Source organism: Miniopterus schreibersii, assembly GCF_964146895.1.
Source record: "Miniopterus schreibersii genome assembly, chromosome: 5".
In the NCBI taxonomy this organism is placed as follows: domain Eukaryota; kingdom Metazoa; phylum Chordata; class Mammalia; order Chiroptera; family Miniopteridae; genus Miniopterus; species Miniopterus schreibersii.
The window spans coordinates 20757288-20776245 of record NC_138106.1 but is presented as its reverse complement, the minus strand read 5'-3'; the positions used below and the strand labels follow the sequence as shown (position 1 = coordinate 20776245).

Genomic DNA, 18958 nt, shown 5'->3' with positions numbered 1-18958 from the left:
TGTTGTACAGGGTCCCTAAGACTTGAATACTCTAATTGTTAAGGACCAGAGCAAAGGTGTTTAACAAACACCCAAGCCAGGGCTGAAGTTTCAGTAGCCACTTACTGGCTGAATGGGGACTCTGGTGAGGGTAAAGGAGCCCGAGGCACAGTCCACAAAGATGATTATTGTAGTGCCAGTGTTTCAATGCTCAATCCTAAAGGGACGCCACTGAAAACTCAAGTTTTCCTCCTTGTGAGTAGCAGGTCCCAAACGTGAACTGCTGGGAGCACCTTGGGCTCTTTCTAGTCCTCACATGACCGCCTACAGAGGCTGCTTTTTCCAACAGCACACTGTTATCTGGGAACTCTATTTTTAACAGGTGCACTTCAGAGGTCTGCAAAACCATCGCAGTCATTCAGTGTCACTGTCAGAACACAACAGTCTAAAACACCTACTGGATGGTTATGAAACAGCCAAACCTTCATCAACCGCCAGGAAGCTGGTGTCCCCAATTTCCCATGTCAGGGTGGACTCAGGGTCTGGGAGAGCAAGGCACAGGCATGGGACCAGAAAGGAGAGCAGGAGGCTGGAGCAGGGGAATTGGGGTCAAGAAAACCCAAGATTGCATCTTGACTCTGACGTTTCCTAGTGTAAGTTACAGAAACTCTTTAAGCCCCTTTTCTTTTTCTGAAAAAAGGGATGACACTACTACCTATCTTTTAGGTTGTGTTAAGGATCAAATAAAATGCCATACAGAAAGCAGTTGGCATGGTACCTGGCCCAGAGAGAAACTTATTCAACAGTGGCTGTTAATATTAAAGGGAGGGATGGCAAAGCGGGTGAGAAGAGTGGAGAAGGGACTAAGGAGAGCCAGAAATATCCAGAACAGGCAAATCCATAAAGACAGGAAATAGATCAATGAGTGTACAGGGAGGGGAGAATTGGGAACAACTGCCGATGGATACAGTCTTTCTTTGGGGGTGATGAAAATATTTTGGAATTAGATAGTAGTAGTAGATAAAATCTCCAACCCATCTAAATTTGAAATGGTGAATTTTATCGTCTGTGAATTGTATCTCATATATTATGGTAGATGAATTCTATATCAATTGAACAATACACCACACACACATTTTTTGTTATGTGTGTGGTTTATTATTTTTATTGAGATATAATTCACATACCACATACCCAGAAAGTCTAGTTACTTGAAACAACCCATTCCCTGACCATGCTGGCGGACCGAGGTGCACAGGGTGATGTGATGGGAAGAACCCTGAAGAAGGGGCCCAGGCCTCATATTTATATCATCTAAGACCCACCAGGTCAGTTGCTCCCTTGAAAGAAAAGGAGAGCCTGGCTCAGAAAACAGTCCCCAGATGGCCGAGGGGGGGTAGGCTCAGGGTTCAGTAACGAAGCAGGGTCCTTCCAGCGCGTTCAGCCCTCAGACAGGAAGACGGGAGGGTTAACGGAGGTCGACGGCTGCTTTTCCTCAGTAATTGAGTGGGGAGGGCACAGCTCTTGTCTGGAATGGCAGCTGGCATTCTGTGTTCCTGTTTATTGCAGTTTATCTCAAGCAGTCATTGCCATTCACCTTTTAAAAAAAACATGAGGCGCAGCTGTGGCTTCATGTTAAATATTGTTCCTTCCAGCCTTTTAATTTTTTCACGGGCTCCCCCCTAATCTTTCACTATAATTGGATGCACAACACTAGAGACAGCTCTCGGAGGAAGGAGCGCCAGCCTTCCCATCCTGGACCACACACGGCCTGTCCACAGCTCCATTCTTTACGCGAGACGCTTCCCTGGGTTTGCTCTGCTCTGGGACACAGTGGGAGCCAGCCTTCTCCGGAATTCTATGAAATTTTCTTGATTTCGTTTCTCTCTATCAGTGTAATTTGGATCTTTCCAGGCCCTGAGATGGCACAGGCTGCATGTTTTCTGGACTCACACTAGCTATCCGAACATCCATTCTTCCAGGCAGCAATGTCCACATCAGCTTATTTTGTTTGCATGCCCCCTTCCCCCCATTCAGACTGTAAGCTCCTTGAGGGAAAGCCCAGTCTCCCTTGGCGAGCTTGGCCGTGCACACAATGCCAGGGACACCGAGGGCTCTTGGTGAGTGAGTGGTGGCTGGAGGAGTCAGGACGTAGACTTGCTCAGTGTGTTGTGTGGGTCTTTACCAGAGGGTCAGGGGTTGCTCAGAGCAAGGCAGGGCAATGATGACTGAACATTCACACCTCAGATTCTGCCAAGGTACAGGCCTTCCTTCCTAAATCTAAGATCTGTGTTGCTGAGTATAGTTTTACTACTGAAAAAACCAGGGGTCCTTAATGAGACATCTTGCTTACCATCGGGACCTTCCCCAAGGAAAAGAAAGAGATGCCCACTCTCTTCCTTCCTCTGCCTGAGTAGAATCTACTTTTAGTTATTGGTAAATCACCTTTCCCCAATGGCTGTTTGCCTGACTTTATAACAATCTTGTAAAATAATCCCTACATGCATGTGGTATAGTGCAACTGGTATAGGAAATTCTGTTGTATCTAGGTAGGGGTATACCAATTTTCCAATTGCTTTTGATAACTAACTGACCTCATAGTCACAGGAGGTGAAAGAGCAATTATTAAAACTTTTTTAAAAATTTTAAACATTTAAAAAATAATCTATTTGTATATGTTTTCTGCATACACAATATATTTTTACAGTGATATGTGCATGTAACTTATGAGTAAAATACATGTATATTAGAGGCATGTGCTCAAAAACATTTTACTGATGGGTACAAGGTCAAAAAAGCCTGCAGACCACTGCCTATGGCATCTAATTTAATTTTCTACTTAGTCAACCAAACGACAAAAACAAAACATTCGAGGAAAAAACTTAGAAATTAGAAGATTCCAATTAGGAAAAGCGATTTTTATACTAGGTAATTCTTTTCCTGGTCTTTGTGTTTTAAAGAAAACATATGTTGCCTTGTTTCAGTAGAAGTTCCTAATGAAATTACGACTAGTATTTTTTTTCAACATAATGAAGCCTTCATAGTAAACATGATATGCATAAATTTGAAAGCATTTGCCAGAGAAAGGTAGTTAAAAAGCTGAAACAAGAAGAGAACAACTCTCACGTTTAGGGTCCAGAACAACATAAACAGGCCTCTGGCATCCTCCTCATCTAGAGGTTTCATCTAGTGGTCCTTTGTACCTGACCTACTGGACACCAAGTCTCCTGAAATCGCAGGCGGCATTCCACTGCCTTAGTTAGATAAAAGCTCTCACAATGCAACTCTGTATTGTTGTTGTTGATGTTTTAAAGCTACTGGAGCGTTTCAAGTTTGTGGCTTTAGTCCGTGCTGTATCAGGTTGCCGCGTATCATCACTCACTCATTCCAGGCATCTGGGCTCTCACAGGTTCTAAGTAGAATAAAACTACAGTGGCCATTACTTTGTTGTTATTGCCTGAGCAATGGTATGTCTTCCATTTTTCCTAAATGCAAACTGACCCACGCTTTTCTATCTGAGAAACGGTTTGACAAAGAAAACCAAGAGCTGTCTTTTGGCCCTGGATGTAGGAGGCAGTGTGAGAGCTGTGCACTTGTTCCGGGCTGGGTGACTGACCGGCTCTGATTGCTGTGTCCCAGGAGTCTGCTGCACTGCCACTTCCGGCAAGAGGGGACAGCTGAGAGGTGTTAGGGTTTCAGGACTCTGTGCACTTGCCACCTTGGGCACACTTCCCTCTTTGGGGATCACAAGGGACCAAACACACAGGGCAATATGGCAGGTCATTTAAATCTCTTTTACATATCTAAGTTTCAGCTTCTGGAGAAAGAACATAAATTATTCCAGACTGCTCTAAGAAATAAAGTATATACTCAAAATAACCCCTAAACTCACACACAATTATGCATATAAGATACAAACTGCCACATTTTACATTATTATATGTAAGGATCTATCAAGACAGAAACTTCTTTCTGTATCTCACTCTGGGGGAAAAAAGTTAGTGACACATTTGATCAAGTTAAAAGTTTAGCAGCAAGTTTTACTGTTTTAGGTCCATGATAGAAGGCCCCTTATTTTTCATCCTGTGCTGTGCTGTGACCTACATCTGACTTAGAAAATAGTAAGGGGGATGGACGTAGCATGTGTTTAGCCTTCTGCGGACAGACAAGCATATACTTGTCGTTTAATTTCATGACCTCACCCATATAACTAAAGCTATTTTTACTTGGGCCTCTTATTACTGGACAATTACCATATAAAACATTCCAAAAATATATCTATCGATTCAAAAGAAAAGGCAAGCAAAGAAGTAGTAGATACTGTACCAATTTTTTTAAAACCCCACACTTCCCTTAGTAAAACTTAATTATTTTTCATTGTTTAAAAAGGCAAAATTAGAAAGATAGGTTAAACATCCTAGTAATTTTTAAGTGTAGGCAAACTATTAACATGTCAATAATTTAAAAAAATTCCTCCTTTACATAAAAAGCCTGCCTAGCAACTAAATGTATAATAGAATTTTTTCAACTTCAGTGTAACAACATGTGTATTCCACTTAGTGCTAAAATATATTAATGAATACAAGCTGGGGAAAGCAGAAAGAAGAACTCTCCCAGCTCATGCATTCAATTCTGTGCATTTCAGCTTTCCTGAATATATTCCGGCCATGGCCACTGAGTGTGGAATTTGGCTACTACTCAACGGTGATCTTTCTCCCAGTTAGAAAAATGGTCCGATTGTTCACAAACAAAAGAACTCTCCCCCCCTTACCTTTTTATAATTCCCCTCCATATCCAATGGGGATTCTTGACTGATGATGTCATCCATTCCATCACTGTCCAAATTCATCCTTTGACTCTTTAGAATTTTACTTGAGAAAGAACCTCTCATGAATTCTGATAGGCCGGGGTGCCAATGGCTCAGGACCCCGATCACTGCTCATGCTGACGTGCAGAGCCAGCTCAGAGTCTGTGCCCGGCTGTGCCTGTCCTTGTCCTGCTCTGTCTCAGAGACACCGCCCTGCCTGGCCTCCCTGGTCTGTCCTGTGCTCTGGCCCAGGGGCAGCTGCCGTTCTCCGAGGCCCACTCCGCACTGTCGCTTGGTTTATTGAAAGTGCAGCCTTCCCACCATCTGCTGTCGCCTTCCCCGAAGGGTCCCGCCTGGATTCCTCTCCACGGTACCTCTCCTGTTCCCAACCAAGGAAGAGCTGATTCAACCGCCCAGCTCCCCAGGTCAGGGCTGGTCGTGGAGAGGAGCCCTGGGAGGAAACCGGCAACCTCACTCTGAACCCGGGGCAGAGTGGAGGGGATAAAAATAGCTGCAAACAACCGCGCCTCGCAGACCTCGCCAGTGAGTTAAAAGCCGGGTATCCCATGACAAAAAGAAAACAGTGTAATTTAAAGGCTAACCTGTAAGACAGATGTTTGCTTTTGCTTTTTTCTTTTTCCCATAACCAATCATTTCTTAGAATCAGATGGAAATGTCTCATCTTGTGGTAGAAGCCCCAGCACAAGATGAAATTTATTTCCAACACAGGGAAGGACCCCTCCGCCCAAGGATCAGTGCTTTGTTCTATTAACGCAGTCAAGAGAAAGAGATCCATCAACTTTCCTCTAAAATTCAGCCAGTGGCGGGCTTTTTCACAAAAGAGAATGTTCCTTTTGGCTGCTCTCTTCAACCTTTTCCCAGGGCTTTTGGTTTCGTTTGCTGGCTTTACATGCAGGGAAGACCCACAGCTGGAGGGTGTTTGGGTGCAAGAAGCAGATAAACAACACACACACACACACACATGCTGAACAACTACCGCCACAGACTAAAAAATATAGTCTCTGTTCACTTCTAAAAAGTGAAGTTTCTGTTTGCAGAAGTGGGCGAAAGAGCTCAGAGGGCAAGCCTCCGCTTAACAACTCCAGCTCATCCTCTGACTCGCGCAGACAGAAAGCAGCAGATGTACTAGTTAATACGTCTTCCAATGTGAGTTCCTGACCAAGTTCAATGCTGTTACCAACACACTAATCAAGCAAAAATGTCATTCAAGGTAGCCTTTTGGCATCTCGTCCTCTGTTGACACGCTAAAATTCTGTTGTCTATTTCTCTCCACAGTTTTTTTAAAAAATTCAGTTTGTTCAAGACTGGTGGCATGAGCCCGGCCGGGCGTGGCTCAGCGGTTGAGTGTCAACCTAGGATCTAGGAGATCAGGGTTCGACTCCCGGCCAGGGCACATGCCCGGGTTGTGGGCTCGATCAATGACTCATCATTGATGTTTCTCTCTCTCTCCCTCTCCTTTCCTCTCTGAAATCAATAAAGATATATTTAAAAAAAAAGACTGGTGGCATGAATGTGTCTCGTATAGTGGAGCACAGCCCTACTTCTGCAAAGCAAATAATTTCCTCTGCAGCCCCTGTCCCAAATCCAAATCCTCCCGGAACTCCAGCGTCAGACTCCCTGCTGCCCACCACCACAGTGCCCGGGAGTGACTTGTATTTTTGTAGGCAGTACAATGACTAGTTGTGTCTCAAGAGCCACACTCGCACTTGGGCAGGGCTTCTCCCTAGCAGAGTTCTCCCTTGTCTTCCTCTCTTCCAGACCCCAGGACCTTCATGCTAAACATGGTTCCCACTATCTGCAAGCAAGGAACCCAAAACACCTCCCAGGGCTGAGAGGCAATGCTGGGTGCTGCCCCAATGTGGCTGTCCCAACACCGGAGAATTCGCCAATTGGGGTTACAATGAAGTATCTCTACCGTAAAGCATCATGTGTATATTAAATTCTGCCAAAGGAGGTGTCACTTAAAATGAAGGAAGCATGCATCTTATTACACGACATATATTAAAAACAATAATTACCCTTTACTGAGGGGTTGCTATGTGCCAGGCACTTTACATATGTGTCTCACACATGTCTTCAATCCTTATAATAACCCTTTGGATCAGATACTATCATCAACTGCATTTTATAGCCGAGTAAGAGCTCAGTGAAAGGAAGTTAACTTGCCCACAGTGTGGCTGCTTGTGCATGGTCAGGCCAGAATTTGAACCTGGGCCCTCTGCTTCTGTGGCCCACAATCTAAAAGGGGGTGGGCGTGCCAGACCTCCTCCCACTGGCTGCCTTGGTAAGAAACAACTGCCCACACAAAAATAATCAGGCAGAGCTTTTAAAAATTACGATTTAATACAGAGAGAATTCTGGCAGCACTCCTGTAACAACATCCCATACTGAATATAAATGGCGTATCTGGAGCACCCAGCATGTATCACCACTATCCTCTGCCAATTAGACGTCAAGAAAGAAAACGAGAGCGTCTTCCCGGACGATCGTGACCTAACATGCTGTGGAGTGACTCTTCTCTTCGAGTTCCCCACGGTGCGTTCAGCGCCACCACGGCTCCTTCCCAATGCCGTGGGGCTTCAAGGCTTCTTCCAGGGGCAGGCTTGGGTTTACTCATCTCGCTCCCCCCCAGCAGCCTTAGTCACGCTAAGGGGACAGTGAAGAGCTGCTGAACAAATACGCGAATGCAGGAGAGAGGTGTGTGTTGCTTAAAATGTTTCCTTAAATGCTGTCCATGGTAGGAAATGTGGAGTTCACATTGCAGCTTTTCAACCGAGATTTTCTGTGGAAACCATGCACGTTCGAAGTTAAAAATGGGTCTGCTCTGGTGGAAGGAGGGGCGCTGGATTGCAGTCTCTGACCTCGGTTAGCATCCTAGTCCACCACTTAGCAGTCTACCACCAAGAGCTAACACGGATGACATTACACAAACCCAGAGATTACAGACTTTGTAAGATACATAGCACTGTAAGCCTAATTACTAATGCAGTTTTCCTTTCATTTTAACAGAGTGGGCTTAAATATATAGTTAAAATGACTGAACTCTATTAACTACATGTATGTATACACATATTCAAATTCATATATGTAGTGATAATATATTGACTGTATACACACACACACACACACACACACATACACACACTCTTTAATAATATATTATCTTTTGGAGAAGGGGACCTCAAAATTCAAGATGAAACTTCCCAGCCAACCAACTAAGAGAGTGCTGAAAACCATTCCCCTCCTCTACCCGCTATGCCTATTCTGGTCATAAGTGATTCTCTAACAAGCACTATATGGAGACAAGTGACAGGATATCCCCTCCTGAAACACGGACTCGAGAGCATGCAGGGTGGTCCCCAGCAGTGACGAATTTTCTCTGCACCCTCCCTTAAGAAGTGCTCAGCACACAGACAGGCTCAGCCCAGACCCTTTCCAGAAGGAGCCGTACCACGACTGTCTGGATGGCTTGTACCAGCTAAAATGTCGGATAATTTCCTATCATGTGGACTGACCTTCGATGCATTCTAGAGCTTTGCTACTCAAAGCATGTCCTCTGACAAGAGCATACACATGACCTGGGTGCTTATTGGAAATGAAAACTCTGTAGGTTCCCCCGCCCAGCCTATGGAACCAGAAAACGCAATTTTAAAAGAGCTCTTGGATTTTTGAATGCACCTTAAGTTTGAGAAGCACAGATCCAGGCCTTGAAAAAAATTACTATAAACCATTACCCTTTTACTTTAGATGTTTGGGATCAACACTGTAACTGATTTCACTCCCAAGAGGTCCAAATGGATACAGGAAAGGAAAAAGCAAGCACCTCACTGGAGATGAGCTGAAGGTTTTGCAGTAAGTAGCTACGTAACAAGGGGTAAGAGCCATTTATGTCCTTTCCACAGAGAATTCTCTCCGGTTCCTTCTCCACTGCCACCCTTTCCAAATGGACTCTGCTGGCTTAACATGGGCCCAGAGACTGACGCTATCCCTTAGAAAACATACACACGGCCATTTACAATCCCGAGGGCGAAAGGGCCTCTTCTCAAGCCCTCCCCTCCCCACCCCTGAAATTCAAGGACTAGAACAGAGCGCTTCAGTTTCCTGTCAAGCCATGACCTGAACGGCAGGTGCATTGATCACGTGCGCTGATGCTTTTAAATCATCATTATCGGGCACTGGTGGAAATTATTGACTCTGAGAACACTGACCACACTACTGGGAAATCATTTACGCATTGCCAGAAGATATTCCTGTTCACAGATGGGAACTCTGGGTCATCCTGACTACGAAGCCTTCAGCATCCCACCGCCTTCCCTTTCGCCTGAGCATCCAAATTTCACGTGCTATACAAACTGATACTTGAGTTGTAATCTTTTTTCAAATTAATTTTTTTTTCTTCTGTGCCAAGTTCATTTACATTTGCTTTGCTTTCCAATTAAGGTACACTGGCAGCTAGATAAGCCATGAATATATGCAGGCATTTTTTAAATGGACTTTTCAGTGTATGTTAAAAAATTAAAACAATGGCATTGGGAGTGTGGGGTAGAGGAGATGGAAGTGTTGGGAGCAAACAGAGTGCCAAACATTCACCCATATTAAAAAGGTGAGGACCACAGACATAAATCTTTCCGCTCAACTGAAAACCTGAGTACAAGAAACTCAACTGCAGTCACTGTGGGGGCCACAGCATGGCTTCCAAAGGGGGCCGGTATGAAAGCCCTCATTACATTTCTCTGTGTTCTTAGCCTTCTTTCCCCATTAATGGCTCTCCTATGCTGTCATTAGGCCTTTCTGAGAGTTGTTTTCTTCTGTATTCAAGCAGTCTTGTCAAAGTGCTTTCTATTTCAGGAAGCTCGGTAATTTCTGATGCTTTTAGATAGTGCACAGGAGAATTCTAAGTACACCAAGATTTCAAAGTTTCCCTTGGCATAGAGAATATAATAGGATATGGTTGTATTAATGCTGAGCTTCATGTGAAATTGTGTTTAGTTACCCAAGACTGTGTGTGTGTGTGTGTGTGTGTTTGTGTATGAGGTCTCTACTCTCCGAAAATCATGAATGCACTCATATGTACCAGGGAGATGTTCCCATTTCCTGTCCTCCCCCCAATCACCATCCTCTTTCCAAGAAAAAACACTAGATGTTTGGCTTAAAATAGGTGTTGCATATTTATTTCTTAAAGTCACTTGATGTCTGAATCCTGATGTCTGAGGCACCAAGCTCTACTTTAAATAGCAATGTCTGTGCTTCTACTAAATTTCTATTTCAGATCAGGTGTGTACTATAGCTCTGTTGAAAGGATTTTCTGCTTGTTTTCATTTGGGTACTTATGGCTATGCTCTCTTTGTGTTAAAACATATCAATCAGATTTTCAGATATTTTTCTTGGCTCAAAAGAAGTGCAGAATTATACATCCAGAATTATTTTCTTAATTTTTAAGGTGATGTGTCACTGCCTCCTCAGAAAAAAAGACTATCTCAGCAAGGCCAATGAAAACAAAGTATTCTCCAACACTACTGACTATGGGGGAAATGTTTCCAATAAAAAAAACACACTATAGAATAAGACAGAAGATTGTTTCAATGAACTTAAATGTAAATGCCTATATCAAATAGTGCACTAAAATGCTTTGAAATTCCCTTTTCCATTAGGTCAATATATTTCTCCCTGCTATAAATTAAACCAGGCTTAAATTGGGCGGAATCTTAAATGAATTCAAATTTCATACCTTGTTTTCTCGTTCACAGGAAGAAGGGGTTGGGAAATGAACCCTTGCTTGGCCTGGTGTCAACAGGGATAGAACACATTTCCTTTCCTTTGTTAACCATTAAATAATCCACTAGAATCTGGGCATGAAGGCTGTTTACTACTTTTTCCAGCAAGAATTTTGAAAACATCTTGGCGTACTACTTTAATTGAGACACTCCCTAATATTACCATTGCATGTCCATGTTCTGGGTATAACACTTTCACTGGGCTAAAACATCTTGCCCAAGAAAATTTGGTGTTTCAGGAGGCAGTTAAGTTATTCCTCCCTATGGTAAAAAGATGTATTATAACTTTGCAAAATTCAACATATTAAAAAAGGCAGCTTGGATATGAGTGCTTGCCTCAACCTACCACAGGTATTTTGAAAAAGTGCTTGGGGATAGAGCATGAGGGTCACCTTGGGAAAACTCTTGGGTGAAGGATTAGTAGGTATGGAGGGAGGTATATTCTTAACACAGTGCCTGTGGGAGGGCTGGGATGTCTGTCTCATTCATTTTGCTCCTTGCACTATAAGCACCCCCTTCCCATTTTGGCAGGTGGGATGTTTGAAACGCTGGCAACTGGCCGAGAGGCTCACAAGCCAGGCCTGGGCGGCTGGGGTCAGCTCCACCAACTCCCTGCTGCAATGCACAGCAGCTTCTCTCTGGTAATATGACGGGAGACCCTGATCGTGGGAACTCAGAACATCACCAACCGCAGAAAATGCAATTCAACCCAACAAACGTCTCTTGAACACATGCTCTGCGTGCAGGGCAGGAAACGGAAATAAGGCTCTTGTCTTCCAAGAAGTCTGTTGTCTCATGGGGGAGACAGACTTACACGTCACTAGCTGCAGATGGATTGTCACAGAGGTAAAACCAAAGTGCCCCGAGGAGAACTTCAGACTGGGGACGAGAGGGGACGTTTCCCGACGAAGGTGACCTTTGAGCCTTGAAAGCTGCCTCAGCCTGCGATGGGTCTAAGCAGGTGGAGCGGGAGTGGGACACATTCCAGGCTGAGGCACCAAAGCAAAGAAACAGGAGTGATGGCAACGAGGGGCAGGAGTGTGGGACCTGGAGGCAGGACTGTTCCCGCCCAGGGTTCAGGCCACTGTTAGGCCTTCAAGGCCGCGCAAAGGGGCGGGGGCTGCATCCTAAGGAAATGGGGCAGCCGTCTAGATTTCTCCCCGCCTTCCTCAGGACCAGGTGTGTGGGGGAGGAAGCGTCTCTTTAAGCTCCCGACGGAGAAAAGAGATGAGAGTCATTCACGTATCACTTTACTTTTTTCCTTTCAAGTCTCCATTCCCACAGTAGCAAAGAATGTGAGGGAGTGATCTGTATCTGAGGGGGTCGCGAGAAAATTTAGGCAACGGAAAGAGCGGGATGAAAGCATGTCATTGTTTTTTATATACACACGAGTCCCCAAAACACCAACAGCTGGGAGAGAGGAGGAAATATTTGGGAGCTTTGAAGCAAAATGGGCCCTCTGACCCCAACTTGTGCTGTCATGTTGACAACGTGTCCAAGCTCTCTCTCGGCGGCCGTTTAGAAGGGTTTGGTCTAAGGAGGCCGCCAGGCCCGAAGCTGCGGGCGAGGCTCTTTCCCGAAGAGGCTGGCTGCCGCCCAAGTCTGGAAAATGGAGGTCGGCGGCTCTGGCTCTCAGCACGGCCACAACTACAACGGAACGTGACAACACGCCTCAGCCATCCCCTCGCTAATGTGAATCCTGAGGGAGAAGAGTCCACGCGGGTAAGGCCAGCGTGAGAACCGCAAGAAACAGAAGCACCGCAGAAGCACTGCCTGAGACTGTCTCTCTGATCAGCCCTCCTTGGGTTCGGTTGTTCTAAGCACAGGGCCTGCAAAGCACGTGCAACCGAGGTTTTCGGGCCCCTAGAAGCAGTGAAACTCTCTCCCAAAACAATCACCTATTTGGAAAAGCAATATACAAGAATCAGTTGTCGTTCCCTATATTAGCAGCAAACCACGGCCGGTGAAGTAGGGCATGGTTTTCCTGGGCTGCTGCTCAACCTTCACTGAGCCCCTGGCTCTGCACCAGAGAAGAACCAGCTCGTAATTCACGGTGACTGGCTTGGTTATGCAGAAAGGCGGCCTCCAGCGGGGCCACACCAACTTTCATGCCAGGATGTTAACTAGGAAAAACCCCATTTCGCAGATGGGAAGAGTAACAAGAAATAAGGGGATAATTTGACCTACAATGAGAACTCGCAGGTTGATGGGGGGCGTGGGGAGAGAGAAGATGACTATCAAAACATAAGAAACCATGATGCTATACCCTGGCCACGCAGCTCGGTTGGTTAAAGCATCATCCTGATACATAAAGGTTGCGGGTTCGATTCCCAGTCGGGGCACACACAAGACTCAACCAGTGAATGTATAAGTGGGAGGAACAGCAAATCAATATTTCACTCCTGTGCTCTCTCTCTCAAATCAATAAATAAAATTAAAAATAAACAAACCACAACACTACAGTAGTTTATATATAGTAGGCATATCCACCCATATTACTTGAGGGTTTGTTCTAAACCCTGGGAAAGCAGATGGATACAAATATGAAAATCACTGCCCTCGTAGAACTTCCATGGAGTGAGGGAAACAGCAAATATGCAAATAAATATGTACTCTGATAGATGGTAATGAGTGCCAACTATAAAAATAAATTACAGAAGTGTAACAGAAATGTTGGGATAGAATTGGGGAGTTGGAAGTTGACATAATGTCTAAAGAAGGCCTCCCTGAAGGTAACATCTGAGCAAAGACCTGAAGAGGGTGAGAATAAGCCATGGGGGATACTAACAGGAAAAACACAGAATGCCCAGCTGAACTTGAATATCCAATAAACAGTGAACAACTTTTTAGTATAATCGTGTCTCAAACACTGTAGGTGACTTGCTAAATCTGGCAACCCTACTCGGGGAAGCATATGCCAGTAGAAGGGACCGGACAGCTGGAGGGAGGGGAGTGATGGGAAGGGGGGAGGTGGGAGAGGACTCCAAGAGGAAACAGGGCCCTGGGAGGCCCAGACTTTTATTATGAGCAGAATTTTTAGAGAGATGACATACTCTGACTTGGGTTTTTAAAGATCATTCGAGAGCAGGAGAAGCAAGACCAGTTAAAATGCCATTATTGCCCTAGCTGGTTTGGCTCAGCAGTTAAGAGCATTGGCCCGTGGACTGAGGGTTCTATTCTGGCCAAGGGCATGTACCTCGGCTGTGGGCTCAATCCCTGGCCCTGGTTGGTGCGAGAGTGGGAGGCAACCAATCGATGTGTCTCTCTCACATCGATGTTTCTATATCTCTCCCTCCCCTTCCACTTTCTCTGAACAGCAATGGAAAAAATATCCTTCGGTGAGGATTGGAAAAAAAAAAAGAGGCCATTATTGCTGAAATGAAAATGACAACAATAACAACATAATGATAATATACATCCAGACATATACACCAAAATGAGAATGTAATCTTGGGGGGAATCACCCCTGAAGCCCCACTCATGACTCTCCATAAAGAAACGTTGGTATACAATTACGGGAGGAAAGGAATCAGTCCTAGAAATAATTCTATCTACTCACTAACAATGCTAACCTAGGGAAGTTGCTTTAACCCAAGATATAATCATCCTTAAAATAAAATAAAATAAAAAAATAAATAAATATGCCCTCGTCCCAAAAGGGGAAGTTTCTGAAAAACATCAAACTGTCGACCTGATATCCTGACTGTGATAACATCAGGCCAAGGACTCAGAGAAACTGCCCTTTTTGAATCCAACCTCCTGTGGTGCCAGTTGGATTCTAAGACTGAGGAGTCTAAGGGGGATTGAGGCCTCGCTTCCAGGTTCATGTTTTTGTCTTTGCTGAGTTAAGGATAAAAAAGGGAGAGCTTTCAAAAGAAGATACAGATGAAGGTATTTCTACCACAAAACCCATGGAGATGCAGAATCTATTGACTATGACTATGTGCCCAATACACTGAATTTTATTGTGAATATGAGCCACAAATACTTTAAAACTATGAAACACACAGTGACAGTGTTACACGTTGTAGTCCATATAAAAGAAAATCAATCTCTCTTTCTTTGGAAAAGGCAGTAGGCTAACAACATCTCTCCTCTCCAGATGAAACTGCTGACATTTGACCAATTTTTGACCTATAAAAACAGTGATTTCGTGGTCAACCTAATGAAGAGATATAGGGGATAATCTTGGGAGTAGCTTGCCTTTCAAAAATTAAATTACATAGTTTCTCTGAAAAGAGAGAAGAAAAATTATCTTAATTACGATAGTCATGTAATCATCTGGAGCCTTGCCAGAAGTAGACTGGCTCTGCATAGATGTTGACACTCTCCACTCCCAAGCTCTGTATTATGTGTAAGTGAGGATTTAGTTGTTTCCTCAGCATCTTGACCCCTTTCTCTTGGGAAGGATTTCTGTGAATCACAAATCTTGATATGTGGGATTTACGGACCTAAATGTGCTATAAAGTGAAATACTCTAAAACAAGCCTACAGTTACAAAACTGCAATCATTAAGCAGAGAAAAAAGTGTATAAATATATTATACAGGACACTTGACTTACCCGAGAAACCACTGCCTTAAGTCTTGTGAAATGCACTGTTCTGCCTGCATACATTTACCACTGTGAAATCTGACCTCAGGAGAAACACCTGCTTGTCTCAGGTAACCTACCTCACACAAGGAAGAGGCATTGTTAAGTTAGAGAATTGGTCTCTCAGAGCTTCTAAACTCGGTCAGTTGAGAAAAACCTCAATATTAACTATCCAGGCCTTGGTTAGCCATGTCTGCTGCTGCAAGAAGCAATTTCTCTGAGAACATTCTCCCTGTCTGTTTACAGCGAGGATACTTTCCATGTTGCCTTGACAGCTGAAGTCGCGCAGGAAGGAGTTATTAACACTCTTGAACTGGTCTTTTGAAATAATCTAAGTGTTTAATGCAAAATTCCAGACAGCAAATTAGCACATGGATGAATATGCATTGCAAAACATTTCCTATTTGGAGTTTTTCATGCATGATGGTTGGTACCTTAATTCTTATTTACTAACCATTTAAAATAATTTATTAGTAAAAATAAGTTTGGAAAGACATACAAGCGCAACTTTAAACATCAAGCGTATGCTGGCGGATATTTGAAAATTTTTAGGCTCATCCATTACTTCCTATTTACATAATTTCCTTCAAGACCATCCTAAAAACTGGATGGGAAGCAACTCACATCCTATGCAATGAGCAAACCTCATATTCTTCGATGTGATCTACGAAAATCTGACCAGATTTTCCTCCTCTGAAGCCCCTTCAATTCAATTACAGTTCAAAACAGTTCCTCTTACTTGCAGACATACAGAACATGCAAAAGCAAAGATCGCCTCGGTGGATTTCACATAGGCTTTCAAAGGCCAAGGAAGCAGTGTTTTCTGCCCCATTAGTCCCAGAAAACCTAATTACAATTCAGGCAGTGCCTGCGATGAAGGCCGGGGGCGGAGAGGATGGCGTACCCCTAAAGCCCGGGCAGAGGCAACCTGCTGCTCCGCGAGGGGAAGGCCGCCCTGCCGGGGATGCGGCCCGCGAGGGGCTCGCCTCCTACCTGGTAGCAGCAGCTCTCCTGATGCACCATCGCGGCGCATCCTAGGGCGCAGACCCCGGCGCAGGGCTGCGGGGCGGCGCTCCCCGCGGGGGGGGGGATGGATGCTGCGGCGGGGCCAACCTGCGCGGCCGCACCGCCGGCCCGGGCGCGGCGAGCGAGAGCGCGGCGGGCTCGGCTCCCTCGGCGGAAAGCGGCGGCGAGGCTCCCAAACATGGAGCTGCAGCCGGCTGGGGGCGGGGAGCGCATCACCCGCACGATCAGCCAATTATAGGCGAGGCACAAAGAGAGGGCTCGTCGGGGGCTGGGTGACCTTCTGCGGATGCAGGAAGGCAGTTAACGGCCGGGGGAACGTTCGAGCCCCCGCTCGCGGGCAAAGGCCCGCGAGGGAGCGGGACGGACACGCGAGTCAAGGCTGCAGGTGGACACTGCCGAGCCCCGGCATCACCCTTCCCGCCCGGCCCGCAGAGGCTGCCAGCAGGCTGCCCATGGAAAAGGGCCTCAGGATCAGCGCAGAACTTCTCCCCTGCGCCAGGGAAAGCGACCCCTCTGCACGCTGACACCGAAAGGACGCCTGCTGGGCTGGCTTTTTGAACTGTTTGGTCAACTTCATAGCTAAAGGAAGGGTCTTCGTTCTTCCAAAAATATTATTTTGTAATTCTGGAGATTCCCCACTGATTATTGGCTCTTACCTGCTTTTTAAGTCAGACAGAAATAAGATGAAATAATCCTATAGCTTTTTGTTTTGGGGGGCCAGAGCTTATTAAAGTCAGTATAATTCACTAAATGAAAATAAAACTAAATTGCAAGTTTTTTAAAGTAAGGCTTTGGGTGTGTGTTTGTGTATATCTCTATGGCTGGCTGTCTGTCTCTATATTCTACATAGTACCAATGCTGTGACTTCAATATATAGACACCCCCAATATAACACATATGCTCCTAGAAGCCAACCACTGTACTTAACACACAGTAATGGAAAGAACTCTGGACTTGCGGATAGTAAGCAAAGGAAATACGAGTTGGACCATACATGTCTCTGGGTAATAAAGGATCCAATTTCTGAACTGCTTCAGGGCCTTCCTAGGGTTTTAGGATTTATAAAAAGCAATAAATAGGCCTGCAAAGTTTTGAAGCTAATTTAATGATGGAAAATTAAGAAAATAAACACAAATAAAATAAAATTTCCTTACTATTTTCCTCAGTGGCCATGGGCAATTTGTTTTGTCGTTTCCCAATAAAATGGCCCTGACCACATAACAGTACTCAATAAAAACTTGACTGAACTTAAATCAATCAATTTTGTAAAAAATTCAATAGGGATATTTTTAAAAATATATGTTTTTATTGATTTCAGAGAGAGGAAGGGAGAGGGAGAGAGAGGTAGAAACATCAATGATGAGAATCATCAGCAGGCTGCCTCCTGCATGCCCCCTACTGGGGATTGAGTCCGCAACCTGGGCATGTGCCCTGACGGGGTTTCGAACCGTGTGACCTCCAGGTTCATGGGTCGACCAATGCTCAACCACTGAACCACCCCGGGGGGAGGGATATTATTTTTAAGTGATGTTAATATATCTATCTATTTATCTTCTCAAAAACTCTTACTAATAACCACACAGTCTTCATTATGCTACTGATAGAGTAAAACAAGTACTTTTTGCCTGAGGAATGGAATCTACATGTTTGACAAGCTTTCATATCACGCTGTATCATCAGGGATGGTGAGAGTATGTGTTAGGAATATTTGGTGATATATTTTTAGTGTATAACAATACCTCTGTTGCCTGGAAAGAGAAAAACCTATTTTTATAAATATTCTTAATTTTTTCTATTTGCGATTCAAACAGGAGGAAAATTGGCTACCTCAGTTCAAGTCCACTGACATGCTCACATGCATGGCGTCAGCCTTCCTGGTCAGGGGAGTGAAAAGGTGGCAGGGAGGGCCCCAATGATGATCTCACAGGCTCGCGTTTCAGCACTGGCTGCACGGGGTTAAAGCAAAGTGCTCTGGAGATGTACCCAGCCGCTCCCAGCTCCTCTCCCTGGAACACAGGAGAAAGGGCCCATAACATGTGCAGGACTTTGTAGGCCTGCTCGTTGGCCGTTGGCACAATGAAGACGCCTGAGTTAGATCATGGGGCTACTTAGATACAGGATGAAGAAAAGTGGACGGAGAAAGGAAACAATACGCAATACACCCCCATCCCAACCTCCATGCTTCCCTATCGAGCTGTCCACACAGGACAGAGAGGGGCAGAGACGTCTGTGTGGAGTGCCTTGTTACACAACCACCTAGACGCAGGTTCTGGAATCCTAAGTATGTGCAAAGAAAAGTAGGCCAAGGCAAAGGCTTCTTTTGCAAGGTAGCAAATAAGATGAAATGGAAATCTTATGCCTAACGTAAAAGGCATAGTCCCAGCTTTCCAAGACAGAACAGCTTAACTTCAAAGGCCGTTCAAGCTTTACTCCAGTTACTACTTTGACAGTCTATGACCTTAAGACTCAGGAACATGCTTTCAATAGCCATACAAGGCCACTTCCTGGACTCTGTTCTCTTCTGAAAACTGAAGGCTCTGGGATATATTACATAAGCTCCTGAAGACATTTATCATGTGTTGTTTAAAAAAAAAAAGCCTAAACATGATCCCACTCTTCACAGTTGCTGTTCCATAAATAGTGGAAGTGACTCAGAGGTGGCTCTGGGGAGAACAGATTTCTGATGATTGTATCCCAAATCCTGTCAAAAAAATCTTCTCAAGTCGTAATAAACAAGATTAAAAAAAGAAAGAAATATA

At 44.7% G+C, this 18958-nt stretch overlaps 1 protein-coding gene across 6 annotated transcripts in view; it reads right to left on the bottom strand.

Annotated features, from left to right (window-relative positions):
* SCHIP1 (schwannomin interacting protein 1) overlaps positions 1-18958 on the bottom strand; it is a 125715-nt gene that overhangs the window by 33579 nt on the left and 73178 nt on the right. Inside the window, exon 1 of one of the 6 annotated variants that reach the window (XM_081138580.1) lies at positions 16167-16361. The exons of 4 other annotated variants lie outside the window; for them this stretch is intronic. In XM_081138580.1, the coding sequence (XP_080994706.1) occupies positions 16167-16196 (30 nt within the window). In that variant the 5' untranslated portion in view covers positions 16197-16361. Of the gene's footprint in view, positions 1-4750; positions 5281-16166; positions 16362-18958 lie in introns of those variants that run through there. One more of the 6 variants, XM_081138579.1, reaches the window with a different exon arrangement.